Source organism: Ictalurus punctatus, chromosome 8 (assembly GCF_001660625.3).
Source record: "Ictalurus punctatus breed USDA103 chromosome 8, Coco_2.0, whole genome shotgun sequence".
NCBI lineage: Eukaryota > Metazoa > Chordata > Actinopteri > Siluriformes > Ictaluridae > Ictalurus > Ictalurus punctatus.
The window spans coordinates 26,401,403-26,421,867 of record NC_030423.2 but is presented as its reverse complement, the minus strand read 5'-3'; the positions used below and the strand labels follow the sequence as shown (position 1 = coordinate 26,421,867).

Sequence of the window (20,465 nt, the reverse complement as noted above, 5' to 3'; positions counted from 1 at the left end):
CATGGTGGCTTTGTGGTTAGCACATATGCCCCGCACGTCCAGGATTGGACGTCCGATTCTCGCCTCTGCCCTGTGTGTGTTGCATTTGCATGTTCTCCCCGTGCTTTGGGGGTTTCCTTCAGGTACTCCTGTTTCCTCCACCAGTCCGAAGACATGCGTTGTGATTGGCATTTCCTAATTGTCCCTAGTGTGTGAATGGGTATGTGTGATTGTGCTCTGCATCGCCCCCCCAAAACGCCTTGTGCCCCGAGTCCCCTGGGATATTCTCCCGGCTCTGCACCTTTTTGATGTAATGGATGGATGGATGGATGGATGATTATTATATGGGTGGCATGATGGTGCAGTGGGTTGTGTTCCCATCTCGCAGCTTCAGGGTTCGATCCTGAGCTAGGGTTACTCTCTGCGTTTCACCTGTTCTCCCTGTGTCTGTGTAGATTTCATTTCGGTTATCTGGTTTCCACCCACTTCCCAAAAAGGTGTCAGTTGATGCCTCGGCATCAGTACGTGGGAATGTATATGCATTGTGCTCTGTGATGGGCTGGCGTCCCATCAAGGGTGTATTCCCAGCTCACAAGGTCTTCCCAAGATAAGGATGTTCTAGAGCCACCCTGACAAGGATAAAGTGCTTACTGAAGATGAATAAACGGATGAACGATTGTCATGTGATCCTATGATAATGCCCTCTATGCCCTAACCCTAAGCATAGTCTTAGATGGACCAGGTCAAGGTTTTTTCACCTTTTGTACTTTGTAACCAGTCTAGTTACCTTGTGTAAAACCTAGGATGTCTGATATACAGCATGGTGTAACACTCTGGACGAGCATACACAGCACTGGGGCAGATGGCATCTCATGCTGATTTGGAGCCTTTGTCTTTCTGGATTAAACAAAATTACATGAACTGTCCCACATTGACTTGCCAGCCAAATCCAGATCTGCTTCTGTCTTTCTGTCTAGCACCCTCTACAGAGCTTTACTTCTCTCTGTCTCTAAACCGTTAAGCCTTCTCCACCTTTGTCTCTCATTTCCCTCTCATCATATCAGTCCTTCTCTTTCTCATCCATGCCCTGTCTACATACCTTTACCTTCTTGGGCCCAATCAGCATGCAGCCCTGCCTGTCTCACCAGCAGGCTGTCCATCATCCCCAATTACTGTGGCAACCGTTGCCGGCGGCAGCAGCACAGACTGATCAACCAAGTGACCACGAGTACCTTAAACAAGGTTCCTACATAACGCATTTGCCTTCCCATCTGCTCTCTGGAAAGAGAGCGCGAGACACACACACACACACACACACACACACTGAGTGTCCTTGAGCTGACACACCCCAAAAAAGCTTGGGAGAAAATGAGAGCGTATGTATTTGGCAGATTTTAGAGTGGCAGAGATTAGGAGATTAGGATAAGGAGATTAGATGGAGAGTTAAAGCCAGTTAGATCTTAATCAGAGTCTTTGTGTTTTCCGAAATAGTAAAGACCAGACCATGTTTTGTCATATGAACCTGTGCAGTGTTAATGACGTGTCTCCGGAAGAGCAGAAAACACTTAGGGGAGTGCTGTTATAGGAAAATAATCAACAATGAGCCGGTGTGAAGAGGCCTGACACGAAGCAGAGTTACTTTTACTACATAGAAATTGCGTATTATTCGATAACGGGCACATCCCGAAGTGTTTTATGCCTCTGACACCACAGCGCCTCAGCCTATGCTGACAATTTTCTATTTTATTCGAGAACAATGTCATACTTTTTTTTATTTTTTTATCCAATTACAGTTGCATTTGTGGATCATCTCTAAGACAAGTCAGTGCAGGTTAGCACTTACGTTATAGCAGCCATAAACATCAGCCTCTCTTTTTTCCTTCTCTTGGAGACTAAAAAATATGCAGTTTGTCATGTTACTGAGTCTTCTGTCCTGAAGACTTTCCCATGTCGAAAAACATGCAGACTTTTAAACATTTGAAGGAGATACAGTATATATATATATATATATATATATATATATCTCCTTACAGAAAAACATACAATATTAACAATATACTGTAAATATTAGTAATAATATGTGTTTCTTTGCTAAATACAGTAACCGCATGCTTTTTGTCAATCGGGTTATTATTCGTGTTAGATTATGTGCGTAATCCACCATACATCCGCAAATTAGAAGTTACCATAGAAACGATAACGGATTAGAACGATTAGCGCATTAAAATAACCCCGTGATTTGATCTGCTGTCGGAACTGATGTGATATCAAACGAATCCAGACCTCCTGACCAATCAGATTTGAGAATTCAACCGCGCTGCGATGGAAGAAGATATAACCCATAATTCCTTACGGATCAATACCACTAAACACATAATGAGATTATTATTTACCACATTTATGTGTTTGGAATAAAGCTGGAAAATATGGTGTATTAAGCCATCAAGCCAAGCGCAGTGAAATACTTCTGTTCTTCTTCTGCTGAAATATTAAGTAAGCACTTACTAAAATAGTCCTCTGCTATTTTAATAAGTGATGATGGCGTGATTAACACTACGAGTGATGTTAAGAGTGACAGCTTTGGTGTGAGGAGCAGGTTTCAACACTTCAACGTCGCTCTCTACTGGCCAGACGCAAGCGCTGCACCCGTTTTCAGTACTCGGCTCCCAAAGTCCATGAACTCGATGGCGTGGAAAGGGAGAAAGGCGGTTTCAGGACACACATCTGGAAAGGATCTTCTGCTTGCGGTGGCCACGTTACAGCACAAGTTGAATTACCGTCTAATGTTTTGAATCCATGAGCTTGGAACGGCGGTGCGATCTGTGTATCAGACTATTCAATGTAATATTTTCAAATCTAACATTAAGAACAGCAAAGAAGTAACAGATAGGATTCTGTCTGTGTCTTTAAAAAAAAAGTTTTCTTACACACAGCTGTATAGCATAGGTAGGAATGCATAAGTAGGAATTTGATACTTATTTACCAGATTTTTTGAATAGTCAAGTTGTTGTCTTGTTAATGAAGTACCTAAGGGCATTAAGAGCTGCTGAGAATTGCAGTCCCTGACCACCCGAATGGAAGAAAAACACAGATTTTTGAATGCTATGAGACAAGAACAGGGGAATGCGATACCAGAACAGATTGATTTTTGGGCTCAGAGGGATCATTTTCCTTCCAGATGTTATGAAATAAAAAAACCCCGGGCCACTTTTATAATGAACTTCGGTTGTATCTCTTTTGAATCAAGTCCACGAGTCTGGACAAACTAGGGAACGTACATCGCACAAACCGATCTGCCAGTAGATCGTGAACTTTCAAGCTTGAAAGCAGTAAAAATGTTTAGAATTTGATTCTGGAAGCTGCTTGATAATGTAACGAGAGTGATTTTCTTGTGTCTGATTCCAGTCCACGAATCTGATCGAGCTGGGAAACCCGTCTCAGAGTCTGGAGAACGTGTGCCGCTGGGCGTTTGAGCAGCAGAGGAAAGACACTAATGATAAAGACTACCATGACCACGCCATTTTCCTTACACGCCAAGAGTTCGGACCAACAGGGATGCAGGGTACACACACACACACACACACACACACACATGCATCACAACTATATGTTTATATCTGAGATGTCCACAGATCTTCTAGATCTTTCACAGGGCAGCTGTGGCTCAGATGATAGAGCCACTAATCGTAGGGTTGGTGGTTCGATCCCCGGCCCACGTGCCTTCACATGTCCTTGGGCAAGTCACTGAACCCCCAAGTCTCTCCCGATGGCAGGCTGGCACCTTGCGTGTGTGAATGGGTGAATGAGAAACAGTGTAAAGGTTAAAAGGCGCTATTTGAGCGCAGTCCGTTTAGCATTTATCTTATAGAGGAGATTGTGTGAGTACGGGAAGATACCAGAACCCTTCAATCAGATTGTGATGTGTTTTATCAGGTTACGCGCCGGTGACTGGTATGTGCCACCCAGTCAGAAGCTGCACTCTGAACCACGAGGACGGCTTCTCCTCCGCCTTCGTAGTGGCCCACGAGACCGGTCATGTGTAAGTCTCTGTCCTACTGCGCACTTTTACACTCTTTTACAATGAACTGTAAACTCTCAGGAATGCATTTAAATCACACACTCACACTTTCTATACGCTCTCAACTTTATTGAACCCTCTCATGCACAGTGTCCACATTTTAAGGCTGTTTTTTTAATTTTCGGAAAATATGAGATCGCCTCCGAAGCTCTTGATCATTATCCTCATTTCTAGACTAGTTGTTGTTCTCAATGCAGCATGCCTTTGGTATATATATATTTACTGTGTTCAAAATGACATTTTCTTTAATTGAGTTGTACAGTGACCGCCACTAATATTGGCACCCTTGGTAAATATGAGCAAAGAAGGCTGTGAAAATTTTTTTTCTTTATTATTTAACCTTTTGGTCTTTTGTTAAAAAAAAAGCATTCACAGAAATACTCTGCTCTCACAGATGTCAAACAACAGATGTCAAACACAGGTTTATCCACAAAAAAAAAAAAAATCTTATTTGAAAAATATATTTGAAGTATATTCCCGTTGATGTTTAATTTTTTTTCGTACACCTGGGTGACTAGGAACAGGAAATTGTTCAGCCATGACTTCCTGTTTCACAGGGGTATAAATATGAGGTAACACACAAGCCAAATTCCCTTAGTCATTCATAACATTGGGTAAGAGCAAGGAATATAGCCGTGATGTGCGGCAAAAGGTTGTTGAGCTTCACAAAATGGGGCGTGGCTATAAGAAAATAGCACAAGCACTGAAAATGCCCATTTCCATGCTCATGCCATTCCCAGACATGTATATAAGATGAGTGATATTTAATATGAGTGATAATTAAATATTTAAAATGAATATTCAGACATCGTGTCATTTTAAGTACTTAAAAAAAAATGAAAGATAATAAATATGTGCTTCAATTATGTACGCACGGCAGGGTTTAAAATAATCTATTAATAAATTATTACAACTAAATTCACGACAAAATCTGTAGATGGCAGCAACATGAGGGTCACGATGATGCCAGTAATATTTCTAACCCTGACTAAAACGTGTGCTGTACTCATGCAAAACACAGTTGATTATAGAACATAATCTGACTGTATGTGTGTGTGTGTGTGTGTGTGTGTGTGTGTGTGTGTGTGTGCGTGTGTTGCAGGTTGGGAATGGAGCATGATGGTCAAGGGAATCGATGTGGGGATGAGGTGCAGATGGGCAGCATCATGGCTCCCCTGGTGCAGGCCGCCTTCCACAGGTTCCGCTGGTCCCACTGTAGCCAACAGGAACTGGGCCGCTATTTACAGTGAGCACACACACACACACACACACACACACACACATTATAAGGAAACAGGTAGACTCACCATACTGCATAAAACCACACATTCATATATAATTATGAGTTTTATATTATTGCTTTATTTTATTATTATTATTATTATTATTATTATTATTATTATTATTATTATTATTATCAACCCCCCCCACACCCACCCATATGCAGCTCATATGACTGCCTGAGAGACGATCCATTTGAGCACACATGGGAGGAGTTGCCCCAGCTGCCAGGCCTGCACTACTCCATGAATGAACAGTGTCGCTTTGACTTCGGCGCCGGATACATGATGTGCACAGCGGTGAGTGAATCTCTTCACACCCCCCCCGGCCCAACACACACACACACACACACTCACGCACACAATCTTCGCCCTGACACTATAATGCATTATGGAGTGCTCCAACAGCATCTCAGGACTGCTGTGAGCATGTATAACTCCACGGCCATCGTCTGATCATGATAGGTTTTTCATTTCGAGTCAGTCATGGTTCAGCGTGGAACGATGAAGACTGATCACTGCGATGTTATACATGCTGCCACTTATAATGCATTGTACGTCTACATCAACAGGTCTGTGCGCAGAGCCTCTGACACTGAGACTAGATAGATAATGATCCAGGAACTGTATAAGGAAATCACAGACACACACACACAGTCATTTAACATACAGTACAGGTACACACACTAAATAATATGTTAATATTGAGGAGTTAACCAATTGAGGTCATGCTCATAGAGGAAAATAGTACGGAAAGCAGAGTTACAAACCCAAATTTTATGCATTTCCTATAACAGCATGTCCTGAACTGTTTTATTCCTCTTATACCACAGCAATTTTCCAACAACAATTGATTGTTTATTAATGAAGGACATATCATACTTTTTATCCATTTAAGATTACATTTATAGTATACCTATAAAAGTATGCCGAGCAAGTTAGTTCCTGTTATTAAATACGTTATAGAAGCTACAAAATACTCGTTTCCTTCACTCTCTTGAAGGCAAGTAAGGCAACATAGTGTATGTAGCTTGTCGCTATGACGACTTTCCCATACTGTAAAACGTGAAAGTCACCTCTGACGGTTACAGAAGCGTTGACACTGGAGATGTTATGTAAATGCGTTCATCAAATCAATGGTGTAAATATTGTATGTAGCTTTTGAAGGGTAGGACTAAATGGAAAAAAAAAAATTTAACAAAATAATAACAATTTACACCTAACATCCTGTTCAAAAGTTTGCACCCCCCCTCTGGCTCTTAATGTATCGTGTTATCTTCTCGAGCATCGGTGAACGTTCGCACCTTGTGTAATAGTCGTGTATGAGACGAGTCCCTCAGTCGTCCTCGGTGTGAAAAGACGGATCTCGACATCATATAGTCGCCGTTTAAAGGAAAGGAGTCAAATATGTAGAAGATGCTGGATAAGTAAAGAAAGTGCAGGACCTGGAGGATTTTTCTGAAGAACAGCGGGCGGTTTAACTGCTCAGGACAAACAAGGGACTCGTCAACAACTATCACAGAACGTAAACACATCACGTCGTCGATCATCCAGGTAACGACACACGGTATAAAGAATCGAGGGTGTGTAAACTTTTGAATTGGTTCATTTGTGTAAATTTATTTATTATCTTGTCTTGTGGACTATCTGTAATATCTGTTTTGTGAAATAGCTTATTCAGAGTAGGACTAAATAAACAACTAAATGCAATGGTTATGATCCGTCTTATTTTTTTTTAAGATGATTAACATTTTGCAGATTCTGCAAGGCGTACGTAAACTTATGACCTCAACTGTATATATTTGTCTCTTTTTTAGGATAGGGTTTGGGTTCATATAAAACAGCCAGATGCAGCTTTCCTTTCTCGGTTGTTAGGTTTTTTAAATAAGTGTTCTCAGGCAGTGCACACTTCTGCATGGACTGTGCTTTACTCTCTTGTCAAACCGTTCCCTTAGCTGCAAAATTTGGGGCCATCAGGAGCGCAGGTAAGGGACGGCATCAGCCAGCCACATGACCACGCCTCCTTTTCTCACTCCCAGCCATTATTCCATTACGTGTTTTGATTTGTTGATGTGTTACTTCTGTCACATTGCACCAAGCTGACTCCAAACATTTGTGTAGTATATTACTCACAATGTTTAGAATACGCCTGAAATACCACGTCGCTAATTTATACAAAGTCCATTTATCATTTAAACTGTCTTTAGCCTTCAGACATTATCTCTAGAGCATCTTCAGTATCTTGTTATATTTAATGAATCTCTGATGACTAGTGATGTACTGACATAAAGTTCAAATTTAGTCAGTGTTTTTGGTGGAAGTTAGCTGAAAGTAGCTTTTTTTTTTTTTTTTTTTTTTAAAGTTAAACAAAACAAATACAAATCCAATCCCTGCTTTTATGGTTCTCTGCAAAGCTGCACCCCTAAATTTATACTCAGGGTTCCCTAGTAAAATAAATAAAAAATAAATATAAAATAAATGCACCTTGTGTTTAAAATGTCCTAAACTGTATGTTGTATCGTAAATGTAAATGCAAAATATATGAACAACAAATCTATGTACTTAAAGAAAATATTCTAAAATATCTTAACATGAAATGCTGGAAAGTAGATTTTGATCCTACTTTAAATTGAAAAAAAATAAAAAAAAATAAACTGGTATTAATGATACAAATTTTATTTGAATATATTACTGTGAATTATGCAATTAGTTCAATTTTTTTTTTTTGCGTTTACTTTTTTTTTCTTGTAGCCTGTAATTTTTCGCATTGTGCTATGAACATGAAGAAAAAAAGAAATCACATTTAATTACATATTATTTAATGAATTTATTGTATATATCTTATATTTAAAATAAATATATATTTATATTTAAAAAATAAATAAATATAAAATCTCTTTTGAAAATGCTTATATTAATTTTACTATTTTATTTAAAACATTAGTTTTAATTACAAAACTTTAAACAGGCATTTCATTTCAATGTCATATTTTCAGAAATTTGCGGTTTATAATTGTATTTATTAGTATATTATTATGGCATGAATACTGATGGTCAAAGGCGCTTTTATAATAATAATAATAATAATAATAATAATAATAATAATAATAATAATAATAAAAGTTGTACTTTTAATCACTTTTATAATTGCATTTAATGTTGTTACCGACCGCATAAAAAAGTAGCTCCTGTTATCACTTATAACAGCTATGAACCCTGGCCTCTTTTCTTTTCTCTCTTGAAATTAATAAGACAAAAAATCCATGTCTTTTTTAGCCCACTTGACAAGAAAATAAAGTGTTTCTCTTGAGTTACTATCCCGTAGACTAACTGACCCAAAAGGCCAAGTATAAACCAATAATAATTTGGTTTTCATTCATCTATCTATTTTTGCTCTCATTCATGTCTGAACCTAAGTGGTGGTCATGTGGCATTGCTAGCTCACCGTGGTGTTGGTCTAACGCTGTCCGAATCGCCATGACTGAAAATGTGTGTTTTTTATTCTTCATTGCTATGTTTTGGTTTGCATGAAACAGCTTTGTTGTATATTCTTACATATCATTAACTCAAACAGTAACTCTTTAAGGATCACTGTTATTTTTATGCACAGCAGTCTCTAGACTTCACACAGCATGGTGCGAAACAGGACAGTCGACGTTTGGGAAAAGTTGACAGGAGCGGACCCCGATGTGGTCTTCTGCGCTCGTAGTTTGGCATGTTGTGCATTTAAGATGCTTTTCTGCTCACCACGGTTGTAAAGAGTTGCCATTTGAGTTACCACCGCCTTCCTGTCAACTCAAACCAGTCTGGCATTTCCCTTATGTATGGAGACTTTTTGGGACACCCTCAATATGTACATTTCATAGAATAACGAGAATGAAATGAATGAAAGATATTCATAAAAAAAAAAACACCTTGAGTGGATGTGTTTAAAAGTGTTACTGAAGCTGTAGATCTCATATATCTAAGATAAGATTATATAAATGCTACTGAAGATTTGAACAGCTTATAGCAGGTTGCCTTAAAGTGTTGCTGTTGTATTATCTTTAACTCTGCCCCTGACTCGAAGCAATACGTCCACGTTGACAGGCTTATCCAACTCAAATTCATCTGACTGTTTCACTGGCCCCTGAGTCAGCATGTCAGTAATCTTGCATGTACTTGTTCTCCCTCAGTACCGGCCCTTTGACCCATGTAAGCAGCTCTGGTGTTCTCATCCCGACAATCCCTTTTTCTGCAAGACCAAAAAAGGACCTCCGATTGATGGCACGATATGTGGGGACGGCAAGGTGCTAGTGCTTGGCCATTTACACAAATATATATATATATATATGGAAAATGCAGCTCTCATTACATAATTATTGTAGTAGAGTTTGTGTTTACTTTTGTGTTGTCTCTCGGTCTCAGCACTGCTTTAAAGGACGCTGTGACTGGCTGAGTCCAGCCTTCATAAAGCGAGATGGGAACTGGGGCATGTGGAGTGAGTACGGTGCCTGCAATCGGCCCTGCGGCAGAGGACTACAATTCCGCACTCGTGATTGTGACGACCCACGGTATGTGTGTGTGGGCGCGTAAATCTTAAAACGAAGGATCCACCACGAACGACTTTATCATCATATCCTTTATCATTAATACGTGATTTTCCACAGCGTCCCAGATTTATTTTGCAATGAACTTCTTAAGCTCTATTCGGACATGATCGAACGCCCTGGGGTCATTTCTTATTTTACAGATGCTACTCTGTGTCTGTGGTTTTTTTTTTCGCCCCTCCATCATCGTCTGAGGAAAACGACCTACTGCTTTTCACCAAACTCAACAGCCGTATGTTCATTTTAAGTCCCGTCCAGATAGACGTCTGTGATTTTCTACGCAGATGTTGGGAAAAAAAAAACGTGCTATGGGCTGCTACGTTCCGTATTTAGACTAGCGTGCGTATGAGTAACCCTTCCCCGGATATTAAATACTTCCTGAATCATGAAAAACAAAATGTTTTAGAAGATGCACTCGAGCATACATTTGGTCTGAGTGTTAAAACCTCGACTATAAAAATACAATCATAAAGAAAAGCGAGATTCTACAGGCTGGTTAAAGGGGCCATTATAACAGCAGCTACAGGTATAAAGCATTACTTTATATTCACATACGCTCAATATCTTCGACTTTTAGTTTTCCATAAATAATGATTAGTTGTATTACTGCCACTTCCTTAAGTATCAAAAATTAAATGCTGATAAATTGATGCTGTAAACGATTTATATTCGAACTGCTAATCATTTACAGTTAGCATTTAGCGTTTAACATTAGATATTTACTGTAAGGAAGCGAATTTCCCTTAGAAACATATTGAATTGGATTCTGGGTGGAGTTTTCCGTTAAATTGGCGGAGCTTACTTTCGAATTTTAGTCAAGGTGGTTATCCGATAATGAAGCAGTTATAATTAAATCTCTAAGTAATTATTATTACATGTTTTACTTCTTTCATGTTCTGCAGTCCTGCCAATGGCGGACGCACCTGCCCAGGATCAAACTATCAGTTCCGGGTGTGTAACACTCATGAGTGTGAGGACCCGTACCGGGACTACAGGGCCGAGCAGTGCAGCTCCATGGACAGCAAATTTGAGCATCACGCAATGAAACACCACTGGCTGCCTTATGAGCACCCTGACCGTAAGTACCCAAACAACAAGCCATACAGACACTAAGGATTGTATTCAGAGTCGGGTTAAAAGAAAGTAGTGATTTGGGATTAAAATCAAACACAACAGCATTCAGAACCCCAATGCAACTCTGGAATTAAGGGCTACACAGAAGTTGCGCTAGAGGTATGCACAAGGGGGAGGAGTTTGAATGAAACAGAGGCGTGTTTCCGCGACGTGCAATTCTGACCATCGACTTGCACGGTATTGGTTTGACCGTGGAGCAGGATTAAGTCCAGGCCCATTGTCTGACAGTTTAATGTAACCACAATATGTCATGCTGAAATGTATGTTCTGTACTCAAAACACACTCAAAAAAAAAAAAAAAAAAACCTATGAAACGCCATTTGAGGCCAATATTACATTTACAGCATTTATCCAGAGTGCTTTATATTTATCTCATTTATACAACTGAGCAGTTAAGGGCCTTGCTCAAGGGACCTGACAAGCTTGGCGGTGCTGGGATTTGAACTCATGACCTTCCAATCAGTAGTCCAATGTCTTATGAAATCATACGATGAATTAATTCTATAGTACTGTCCTGTTAAAGTGTATGAAACCTTTTTTTTCTTCACATGGAGGACATTGATGGAGACATTGAAGAGAGTTGTGTACATGGCAGAGTAAAAGGAAAAATAATAACAATTGTGCTGGATCAAGTGCTATTTTACGTATATACAAACTGCTGAATAATGAAGGTGGAAGCCATATCCTGACTACCACATTTAAATCAAACCAAATTTCCTGGGAATAACGTGATCATTAAAACTGCTACTATTCATGCAATAATACATTTTGTTTATTATTCAGTATTGTTTAATGTTTCGTGTTTAAAACTGTCTCTTGGTTTTATGTTACATCATATTATATTTGACACACTGTAAAACCGGATAAGTTGGTTTAACTCGAAAAAATTTGAGGAAAGTAAGTACCTCAAAATTTTTAAGTTGATAAATCAATTTCTTTAAGCTAAATACACTTAAATAGAGTTAATTGAGTTAAATTTTGTTCTATTTAAGTGTATTCGGCTTAAAGAAACTGATTTATCAACTTAAAAATTTTGAGGTACTTACTTTCCTCAAATTTTTCGAGTTAAATGAACTTATCCGGTTTTACAGTGTGTGTCCAAGCTATTAAAAAAAATCTTGAGCTCGTCACTGAAAACCTCATGTCATTTTTCTGAGCTTGATTTGGCTCTGCTTTAACAGATGCCTGTACGGTAAATCTGTCCCTGTTGCATGTTTTCAGCTCCAGAGCACTGTGAACGGGCGAAAATATGATCACGTTTAAGCTGCCGGCTCTAATGCCTGTTTTGTCTTTCATCAACGTCCTCTGCGAGCTTGAGTTCTTCAAGCAGGCTGTGTAATCTCCACAGAACCGTTAACTCCTCAGCTGTGAGTGTGGATCTCACGATCACGACAGGAACAGCCAAAGTGGATCTAGCAAAGCAGGGACTTTTTTGGTGTTGTCGAGATTTGACAGCAAAACAGCAGAACGTGTGTAGAGTTCTGTGCATGGATTATTTTTATTCCCCGGGCCCAGTTTGAGAGCTCAAATGCGTCTGGTAGGATTTAGTAAATAGATATTGATTTGACGCAGAGCTCAAGTAATAGTGACAAGCCACAGAAATATTCTAGTTCCTTTTTCTTCTTCTTTTTTTTTTTTAATGTGTGCAATGATTTCATCATTATTAACTGTTCTGATATACAAGATGTTATGTTTATTTGATTACACGATGTTGGGTTGTAAAGATTTGCCAGTTTCAGTGTCAGACTCAATATCTACGATGAAGCTGCGGTAATTAAAAACAGCGTCTATAAGTCAGAAGGCATTTCGCTCTCAGTCTCTCCTCCTTTCTTCTCTGTGGCTGTCAGCACCGGTGACGGAGGCTTTATGATTTGACAGGAGTGCTTCCAAACACCGTCAGCTGGGAACTCTGTGTGTGAGATGGGAGTACACTTTTGCGAGACAAATTGCAGCTTTATATTAATGAGCTTGTTGTTATCGCTACTATAGCATCAACTTACACAGGGACTCGTATGGTAGAGAGATTTATAAAAAAAAAACCTCTTGGCAAGAAAAAAAAGAGAGGCTGGTGAAGGGAGAACAGTTTATAGCTGTTATAATGTAAGCGATAACAGAAACTAGCTTGTTTTGCGGACGTTACAGAACGTTAAATCTAACTATAAATGTATAAAGTGTACAATGTCTTATACTTTAACAAAGGTTCATTTATTAGTGTTGCCAAGGGGGCAAGAGGAGGACAAGGAGACAGCATTGGAGGTTCAAATCTGCCTCCGCCCCATGTGTGCTTGTTCTACCCGTGCTTCAGGGGTTTCCTCTGGGTACTCCGGTTTCCTCCCCCACTCCAAAGACATGCGTTGTTGGCTGATTTCGAAATTGTCCGTAGTATGTGAATGGGTGTGTGAGTGTATGTGCAATTGTGCCCTGCGATGGATTGGCACCTCACTTAGGGTCTCCCAAACCTTGTGCCCCAAATCCCCGGAGAGAGCCTCGGGACTCCCCCACAACCCTGTGAAGGATACGCGGTATGGAAAATGGATGAATTGATGGATAGTGTTGCCAAATTTCTGTGGTATTAGAGGAATAAAACACTTAAGGATGTGTTGTTATTGGAAAATAATCAACTGTGCGGTGATAACACATCACACAAACCCATCTTTGATTATTTTATACTAACAACATTTCCCTCCCTACAGGTAAGTGTTTTATCCCTTACATCAACTTCCTCTGCAAGCTTGAGTTTCTCGACCAGGCTGTGTCTGTAGTACATGTAATCTCCACAGAACCGTTAACTCCTCAGTTGTGGGTCCAGATCCCATGATCATGGCAGGAATAGCCAAAGTGGATCTTAGCTAAGCGGGGACTTTTGGAGTCGTACAGACTTGATGCCAGACAGCAGTGTGTCAAATCAATAACAGATGAATGGATTTTTGATGGGACTCAGTTCCAGGTATGTTAGCAAATCTACAGGGTTTGCCTCCTCCTGTGCCCCTGATTGGCAGACTGCAAAGTAACACCTACTGTTGTATGAAAATAATATGTCAGTATTCATCTGGGATGGGGTAGGAAAGAAACAAACCATGTGTTTCAATCAAACAAATTGGCATGACACATCCATAGAGATGTTACAGTCACCAGTCCCAGTGAAGGAGGCGTGGCCTTTTGACTTGCCAGTCAGAGTAAAGGAGGCGTGGCCTTTAAGACTTGCCAGTCCCAGTGAAGGAGGTGTGGCCTTTGTGACTTGACAGTCCCAATGAATGAAGCGTGGCCTTTAAGACTTCCCAGTCCCAGTGAAGGAGGCGTGGCCTTTGTGACTTGACAGTCCCAGTGAATGAGGCGTGGCCTTTGTGACTTGTCAGTTCCCATGAAGGAGGCATGGCCTTTGTCACTTGCCAGTTCGAATGAAGGAGGTGTGGCTTTTGTGACTTGCCAGTCCCAGTTAAGGAAGCATGGTCTTTATGACTTGTAAGTCCTAGTGAAAGAGGCGTGGCCTTTGTGACTTGTGACTTGACTTTGTGACTTGTGACTTGTCAGTTAAGGAAGCATGGTCTTTATGACTTATAAGTCTTAGTGAAAGAGGCATGGCCTTTGTGACTTGTCAATCCCAGTTAAGGAAGCATGGTCTTTATGACTTGTAAGTCCGAGTGAAGGAGGCGAGGTCTCTGTGCCTGTCAGTGTCCGTTAAGGAAACGTGGACTCTGCATCTGTCAGTACAGTGAAAGAGGCATGGCCTACTGTATGTGCCTGCCAAGAAAAATTACTGGTCTTCCCCTATTCAAAGCTAATACTCTGTCAGATATTTTTGCCTAGTAATCACATTGTAGTGAATTGAAACAGGTTTAAAGTGCATTTTATTGAATTCCTGCTTAAAATATATAAATGTTTTGAAATTATTGATGGTCCTGTTTCCTGTCCTGTAGCTAAACAGCGCTGCACATTGTACTGCCAGTCCAAAGAGACACGAGTGGTGGTGAATATGCAGGAGCCGGTGGAACCAGGCAGTCGCTGCTCCTACAAAGACCCCTACAGTGTGTGTGTGTATGGCGAGTGCGAGGTGAGCTTGTTGGCATATGTGTGCCCGTATGTGTGTGTGTGTGTGTGTGTGTGTGTGTGTGTGTGTGTGTGTGTGTGTGTGAGAGAGATTTGCTATTTTCTCATGGTATTTCTCTCTCTTTTCAGAAAGTGGGCTGTGAGAACGTGGTGGGTTCACCGCTTCTGGAAGACAAGTGCGGTGTGTGTGGGGGGGATGGAACCAAATGCAAGACTCACAGGTTCAACTTCACCTTCAGTGATAAGAAAGGTCTGACTTAATTTAACATAAATATGAACTATGGGAATAAATTGGCAGGTTTGTAGCATTTTTGCAGCTTTACATCAAAACTATGTTTTGTGGTTTGGCCTCATAGGTGTCATCAAAGTGCTTGAAATTCCTAAAGGAGCGAGGCATCTGCTTATCCAGGAACTCAACGGAACAGCTAATATTTTGGGTAATCTGAACAGAATGAACCTAAAAAGAACTTCATGCAGAAATTAGGAGGTTCGTTGATTGTATCGCTAAAGTGTGACACGATTTTTCTTTTTTGTTAATCTTTGTTCAGCTGTGAAGAACAAAGCAACGGGGGATTTCTTCCTAAACTCTCATGGAGATTACCCAGAAACCCGTTCGGTCATCGAGAAAGGGCTCGAGTGGCAGTATGAGAACAAGAATTACAAAGACACCATTCAGACCAACGGACCTCTGAAGAATGAGGTCGTTATCATGGTACGGACACTATTTGTATTCGATTTCAATGAGACCTTCAGAATAAAATCAGACAATGTAATCACTCATCTTCTTCTGCTGTGGACGGTCCCTAAAGATTTCTAAAAACACTTGCCTCAGTGGATAATCTCACCTGGATACTGTTAAAAGTATCCAGATTAAAAGTTTTCGTCACATCAAAATTCCACGAAGGCATCATTTTGATAAAGGCTTTGTGGGAAGAGCAAGTGACTTTAACCTTGTAATTGTTAAAAGTAAGGCTTACTCAAGGTTAACCCGTGATTAGCCCCACCCACTTTAGAGATGATCATTTTAAAAAAAGGGCAGAATATTTCAAACATGCTTGCTAAGCAGTAAGAGCCAGCAGACACTGCGTTCGGGAGGTGTATATATTGCTCATATATTTCTTTGATAGATTCGGATGCACAGCTCAGCACGGGCGAAGGTGTCGATCAAATACATTACCGACTTTGACCGACTGAGCGACAGAGCCAACGAGAACAACATGGTGCCTGACAATGCAGTACCCTACTCCTGGGTGGTTAAGAAGTGGACCCCGTGCTCCAAAACCTGTGGGACAGGTATCACACCCTAACATCACACATGTGTGTTGTGTGTTCTGGGGAAGGAAAAAAAAAGTAGAGGTAGAATGAGAATCGATTTAAAACTGTAATGTGTGGGTGTGTTTACCTTAATAAACAGCTCTGTGTGTGTGTGTGTGTGTGTTCTCAATTATGTGTATAAGGCACGCAGATGACACGCTACGGTTGCCGAAAGAACGCTGAGATGAGGCTGGTGCACCGGCGCTTCTGTGAGAAAATCAAAAAGCCTTCTGTAATTTTCAGGGACTGCTACTTACGAGAATGCGCTCAGCCCATGTACGTAAGTGTGTGTGTGTTGTGTTTTACACAGGCAATGATATTGTTAAATAATAATAATAATAATAATAATAATAATAATAATGTTATTATTATAGGGGGCACAGTGGAGTTTGCATGTTCTCCCTGTGCCTTGGGGGTTTCCTCCCCCAGTCCAAAGGCATGCCTTGCAGGCTGATTGGCATTTCTAAATTGTCTGTAGGGTGTGAATGAGTGTGTCCTGTGATGGGTTGGCACCCCATACAGGGTGTCCCCCACCTTGTGCCCTACGTGCCCAGTGATAGGCTCCAGGCTCCAGGCTAGATCTGTCAGAGCTGCTGGGTTTAGTACCTTTTTTAAGGACTGTGATGAATATTTTCCATAATAAATGCCTCTTGTGTGTATATGTGTTTGTGTGTTGTAGCTGGGTGACTGGAGATTGGGGTGAGTGCAGTAAGTCCTGTGGTAGGTTTGGGACTCAGACACGCTCAGTGCGCTGCGTCCAGCCGCTCAAAGACGGAAAGTTCAAATCGATCCGGAGTCGATACTGCAACGATGAACGTCCTGAAGCGAGACGCGACTGCAACCGCATGCTCTGTCCTGCTGAGTGGAAACTGGGGCCGTGGTCACAGGTGCAATAACGTGAAAACACATACACGTATTATTGCACTCATGGTGTTCAATAGGCTTTTGAAATCCGGCTTATGCTTCAGTTCAGACAAAGCAGAAAGAACCTTGTTGGATTTTATATTATAGATCAGAGGTATTGAGCTAAAATTGGTAAAGGTCCAGCTACATAGAATCCTTGGCTTACAAAGGTCTAACTTTGTATACGTCTAACTGAATTACCTTTTAAGAGTCTACTATTAGTGATTAGTCTTGGCTATAAAAAACAAAAACAATTTACATTGATTCATTTAGCGGACGCTTTTTTTTTAATCCAAAGCGATTTACAAATGAGGAAATACAAGCAAAGCGATATATCAAGCGGAGAACAATACAAGTAGTGCTACTGTACAAGATCTTTTAAGAGCTGTGTTTTTTTAAAGGATAATGTGGAGGTTAGCATTTTAGGGGTTAGCTACGTGCTCACGGAAGAGGCGGGTCTTTAGCTGTTTTTTGAAGATAGTGACAGATTCTGTGGTCCGGATTGAGGTTTGAAGTTCATTCCAGCACCGAGGGACGGTTAGTGTGAAGGTTGTGGAAAGGGACCTTGAGCCACGCTGAGTAGGCAGTACTAATCGTCTTTCGTTAACCGATCGCAGATTGCGTGAGGGAACGTAAGCCTTCAGGAGAGTGTTAAGGTAGGGGTTTAGCAGGATTTTTTTTGTTTTGTTTTGCACTGGTGGTTCATGTTACCACTTTTGATTAGTGACAAATAAGTGTCTGTTTTAAACTTAAAATGGAGAATTAATGATGTCCAATCCTATTAAATTTTTAAGTTTTTGTCATCAGTTGATTTTTAAAAAAATTTTAACAAACAAATCTGTTAAAGTCTGTGAAAGCTCTCTCCTTTCTTGATGCGTTCCCTTTAGCTATATAATGTAAATAAATGAAGTTTAAAAAAAGGTGTCATTGAACTGTGGCAGGTTTTGGCATTTGACACCCTTGCTATAAACAGCTCATGTTTTTGCTTTGTTTCTGCATACTCAGAGTTTTTGTTTGTGTGTGTGTGTGTGTGTGTGTGTCTTAATTGTACCTGTAGTGTTCGGTGACGTGTGGCAAAGGGACTCAAGAGAGGCAGGTGCTTTGTCATACTCGTGACAACACCATCGGTCTGTGTTTGGAATCCAAACCTCTGGCACTGAGATCCTGCAGCATGGACCCATGCCCGAGTGAGTCCACTCTTCTTATTACACACCCTAGAGGGAACTGATTTAAAAAAATAAAATCTAAACCACAGAGAGGAAACCATCAAAAAATTCCATCCGCCTGAGACAGCAGGGTCTGTGTGTATTTTGTCGACCATGAGAAAGCATGTCTTTAAGTTATGGAAATCTTCAAGTAGGAAGAAGGACACGATTAGCATTCAGCTATAGCTAGCACGTGTACGCTGCTAGTGAGCTAGCTAATGTAAACTATACTGACATAATCTTTCTTTAAACGTTTGAATTAGAGATGCACCAATGATCTGAATAATCGGTTATCAGTATCGGCTGAGAAATTTTGTATATATGAGCCAGCAAGATATATTTATATTTATATTTATATTTATATATTTTAAAGGTTTTTAAGTTATACTCATAAATTTTAATATTTACTACTAGAGCTAAAATGAGCTAAACTGACAGGATTTCTCAGAATATTTTAATAAGTCCTAAACGTTCATATTCTCTACTGCTTGCACTAGCATAACTGAGAAATATGAGCTAAAATGACAGGATCTCTGAGGAAGGGTGTTTAAAATAGATTTATAAATATGTACTGCTAAAGCTAGCTAGCTGGCTAGTATAACAAACATGACCGGATTTCTGAGATAATCTCTAAGTCATATTGATGAATCTTTATTATGTTTAATGCTTACACAAGTCAGCTAGGTTAAAGAGAGCTAATCTGACTGGATTAGTTGATTTCTAAGGTCCAAAATGTTCATATTCTCTACAGTTAAAACTAGCCATCTGGGAAATATGAGAAAACCTGACAGAATATCTGAGGCGGCTGTTAAACAAGATATATTTATATGTTCAACTGCATAAACTTCACTGCTAAAGCTAGCTAGTTGGCTAATATAAGCGAACCTGACTTTCTGGAACTCATTTTCATGAATGGTTATCTTGTTTACTGCTTACACTAGCAGGTAAACTAATCTGAATGGATTTCCGGGGGGGCTAGTTACTTCATAGTCTATATATGCTGCTAGTGCTAGATAGAATCTAGGAGCTAATCTGACCGGTTTTTAAGTATATACTTAAGTCTTATTCATGAATATTCATTATCTTTACTGCTTACACTAGGTCAGTAGCTATTACGAGCTAGTCTGATGGGATGTCTGAGAATATATATATATATATATATATATATATATATATATATTATGTAGAGTGTTCATGAATGTTCAATATTTTTTGCTGCTAACGCTAGGTAACTGGCTAATAAGAGCTAAGGAGCTAAGACAGGATTTCCGGGGTGATATTTAAGATATATTTGTGAATCTTCATAATTGTTACTGCTAGTTGGTTAATAGGGGTTAACATGACAGGATTTCTGAGAGGATTTCTAAGTCGTATTTCTAAATATGTATATTTTCTACTGCTTTGACTAGCTAGCCGGCTAATATGAATAGGATTTATTTGAGGATTTCTAACATGCTAACAGACTAAAATGGCCTATCCTGACAGAGTTTCTGAAGGGATTTCAAGTCATATTCCTAATTTTAAGAATCTTTTCTGCTAATGATCGATAGCTAACTAAAAAGAGAGAATCCGACAGGATTTCTGAGAGTATGTTAAGTCATATTCATAAGTCATGAAAGTTCGTAATCATTACTGATAACTATCTGACTAACTAGCAACAGCTATCTTGACAGGATAGCTTACATTTTTTTAATGCGATCATTGAATTACCTTTGATATTGAGGAAAATATAAAGGTTGCGTCCTTGCCTTCGTATATGTTTGTTCATTATCTCACTGACTATTCTCTCTCTCTCTCGCTCTCTCTCTCTCTCTTGTTTTAGAGGGCATGTCGGACTTTAACAAGCATGGCAACTTCCTGATTCAGTGGCTGTCACGCCATGACGCTAAATACCCGGTGCAGAGGTTCTCAAGTAAAGCATCCCTGTCAAGCCAAG

The 20,465-nt window shown here is 40.0% G+C and overlaps 1 protein-coding gene across 2 annotated transcripts in view; it reads left to right on the top strand.

Moving 5' to 3' along the window:
* LOC108269222 (A disintegrin and metalloproteinase with thrombospondin motifs 2) overlaps positions 1-20,465 on the top strand; it is a 137,405-nt gene that overhangs the window by 111,094 nt on the left and 5,846 nt on the right. The window contains exons 7-22 of one of the 2 annotated variants that reach the window (XM_017474944.3): positions 3,385-3,541; positions 3,913-4,018; positions 5,160-5,303; positions 5,505-5,637; positions 9,513-9,626; positions 9,745-9,890; positions 10,829-11,004; positions 14,978-15,111; positions 15,237-15,357; positions 15,464-15,544; positions 15,656-15,819; positions 16,235-16,400; positions 16,565-16,697; positions 17,101-17,308; positions 18,382-18,511; positions 20,352-20,441. In XM_017474944.3, the coding sequence (XP_017330433.1) occupies positions 3,385-3,541; positions 3,913-4,018; positions 5,160-5,303; positions 5,505-5,637; positions 9,513-9,626; positions 9,745-9,890; positions 10,829-11,004; positions 14,978-15,111; positions 15,237-15,357; positions 15,464-15,544; positions 15,656-15,819; positions 16,235-16,400; positions 16,565-16,697; positions 17,101-17,308; positions 18,382-18,511; positions 20,352-20,441 (2,203 nt within the window). The remainder of the gene's footprint in view (positions 1-3,384; positions 3,542-3,912; positions 4,019-5,159; positions 5,304-5,504; positions 5,638-9,512; positions 9,627-9,744; positions 9,891-10,828; positions 11,005-14,977; positions 15,112-15,236; positions 15,358-15,463; positions 15,545-15,655; positions 15,820-16,234; positions 16,401-16,564; positions 16,698-17,100; positions 17,309-18,381; positions 18,512-20,351; positions 20,442-20,465) is intronic. The other variant, XM_053682082.1, reaches the window with a different exon arrangement.